At 44.2% G+C, this 2,407-nt stretch overlaps 1 protein-coding gene across 1 annotated transcript; it reads left to right on the top strand.

Annotated features, from left to right (window-relative positions):
* The first annotated feature begins 241 nt into the window (after window positions 1–241).
* Window positions 242–1,394, top strand: LOC142544335 (uncharacterized). The gene is made up of 3 exons (XM_075651394.1): window positions 242–899; window positions 967–1,044; window positions 1,087–1,394. The coding sequence occupies exons 1-3, from the start codon at window positions 242–244 to the stop codon at window positions 1,392–1,394; spliced, it is 1,044 nt and encodes a 347-aa protein (XP_075507509.1).
* The last annotated feature ends 1,013 nt before the right edge of the window (window positions 1,395–2,407 follow it).

Raw genomic sequence — 2,407 nt, 5'->3', positions numbered from 1 at the left:
AGGAGAGTCCTCTAAGGGCAAGGCCCTAGCGACTGATGAAGGCAGTACGCCACGACCGGTAGATGACTTTGCTCAATTGCTCGAACAAGAAGCGAAAGTTCATGGGGAGCAGATACAACAAGTACTTGAGATGCAATGGACTACTCACGAGCACGCACACGCACACGCCATGCTACCCAGACAAGGACATGTTCAAACAGATGTGTATGATCGTTTTTGACATCTGAATCCTCCGGAATTCATGGGAAGCACCAATCCAGCAGTAGCAGAAGAATGGATTAAATCATTGGAGTCCATCTTCTCCTACCTTCATATGGAAGATGCAGACAAAGTAACTTGTGCCATCTTTCTATTAACAAAGCATGCAAGAATATGGTGGGAGAGTACAAGGGTGGCATTACCTGCGATACCATTGACATGGGAAACTTTTAAAACCGTGTTTTACAACAAATATTTCAGTAAAGACGTACGAGCCAAGAAAGCCAGCGATTTTCTTAATCTGAAGCAAGGAACCATGTCAATGGGGGAATACATACAACAATTCGAGGCCGGAGTCCAATATGTACCATATATTGCCCAGGATGACACAAGTAAGGGCGAACACTTCATGAGGGGACTTCGCTCTGAAATTAAAAGAGATGTACGAATGTCGAAAGTTGCTACCTATGGGGAGATAGTGGAAAGAGCACTTATGGCTGAACAGGACGAACAAGACATTGACAGAGATAGGAAACAGCGAAGGCAGCAGTACTTTCAAAAGAGCCAAGGAACAGGACAAGGCAAAAAGACCGATAGCAAGGGTACTCGACTAGAGGAACCCCGTGACAAGGGTACCCCTCCACGTAAAGAACAGGACATGCCACCTTGTCCTAAATGTGGCAAACTTCATGGCGGGGAATGTATGCAAGGTTCCAATGTTTGTTATCGTTGCAAAAAGCCAGGGCATCTCGTTAGGAAATTGTCCAGGGAGTTCTGAGAAAGTACAGGGACGCCTTTTCTCGATGACCAAAGAAGAAGTGGATGCGGATACATCTATGATCACTGGTATGTTCTTGATTTCTGGTATTACTGCTATTGTTTTACTAGATTCAGGAGCCACGCATTCCTTTATTTCGGAATCATTTGTAAGGAGACTGGTCATTACAGCAAGTACAACAGAGACACAACTCGCCATAGCCTTACCTTCCGGGCAAGAATTACAGACAGATCAGATTGTGCGAGGGTGTCCAATATATGTCCAAGGCCATAAGATGTATGCTGAATTGATTGTTTTGAAAATGACCAATTTTGATGTGATATTGGGAATGGATTGGCTCTCGAAGTACAGAGTTACTATTGACTGTGGCATAAAGATGATCAAGTTTGCACCAGTAGGAGCTGAACCATTGATATGAAACTTTGTACGAACGAATAGCAAACACGGTTAAAATCGAATCGCGCCCTCAATCCAATAACGAACAAAGAATCGTTGTTGTCCCGATCTTTTGAATCAAGTTTGAATGTGTGATATTCACCGCTAAATTATAAAAACTTAGCAATAAATATTCACGATTTAAACAATTGAGAAACAAACGAACCTTCAAGGAACTTGTCCCTGACAATCCGTATGATATCAACCGACAAACGCCACAAGAACGAATCTTGATAAGTTTGATTTTTGAATGAACACAAAGCAAAAGCGTTGAGAAGCTTGCGAGAAAAACTCTAAACTTTGATAAAATATCAATGATAATCTGAATTGTGTGTAAAATTTCGTCCAAAACATGTTTATATGTCAAAAAGATATCAAAAATCTAGTCTCCAAAATAATTAAAACTCTAGAAAGGAAAATATTCTCGCTCAGCCATCTCAGACACGGACCCCGTGTAGGCCTCCGTGCACGGGTCCGTGTACTCTCGGGAAAAATCATCTTCAGCTGGAAACAAGGGGCACGTACCCCGTGTCCACCTCCGTGTACGGGTCCGTGTACACACGGCCTTCGCAAATGTCATAGGACACGGACCCCGTGTACTGATCCGTACTCGGGTCCGTGTACACACTGGAATTCTTCATCCTCGGCTGTAAAGGGCACGGACCCCGTGTACAGGTCCGTGTACACGTCCGTGGAGTCTCGGCCATCTCCAACAATGCTTGAATGATATTCCTTTGGCCTCCCGACGTACTCCCATGCATCACAACCCCTTCATGCTTGCTCATGACTCCCTGTAGTGCCTCTTGAAATTCTTTAGGCGTCCCCTCGTGACTGGTCCCTTCCGGCAACTGCAAAGGATCCCATGCCTTCCTTGGAGCTTGTCCACCCGTGGTCGTATCATCCTCCCCTTCTTGAAAAGGATTTGTCCTAAATCTTGTTCGTCACCTACATCAAACAACGACAAATCACTAACATTAAAAGTAGAACTCACGTTAT

The sequence above is a fragment of the Primulina tabacum genome, chromosome 5 (genome assembly GCF_025594145.1).
Source record: "Primulina tabacum isolate GXHZ01 chromosome 5, ASM2559414v2, whole genome shotgun sequence".
Taxonomy (NCBI): Eukaryota; Viridiplantae; Streptophyta; class Magnoliopsida; order Lamiales; family Gesneriaceae; genus Primulina; species Primulina tabacum.
The sequence above is the reverse complement of the archived record's forward strand: the minus strand, read 5'-3'. Positions and strand labels throughout refer to the sequence as shown.

Coding starts and splice junctions, on each gene's coding strand:
- LOC142544335 (XM_075651394.1), top strand. CDS start 242: ATGGGAAGCACCAATCCAGCAGTAGCAGAAGAATGGATTAAATCATTG. Junction 900..966: donor CAAACTTCATGGCGGGGAAT/GTATGCAAGGTT, acceptor GAAATTGTCCAG/GGAGTTCTGAGAAAGTACAG. Junction 1,045..1,086: donor GGATACATCTATGATCACTG/GTATGTTCTTGA, acceptor TTGTTTTACTAG/ATTCAGGAGCCACGCATTCC.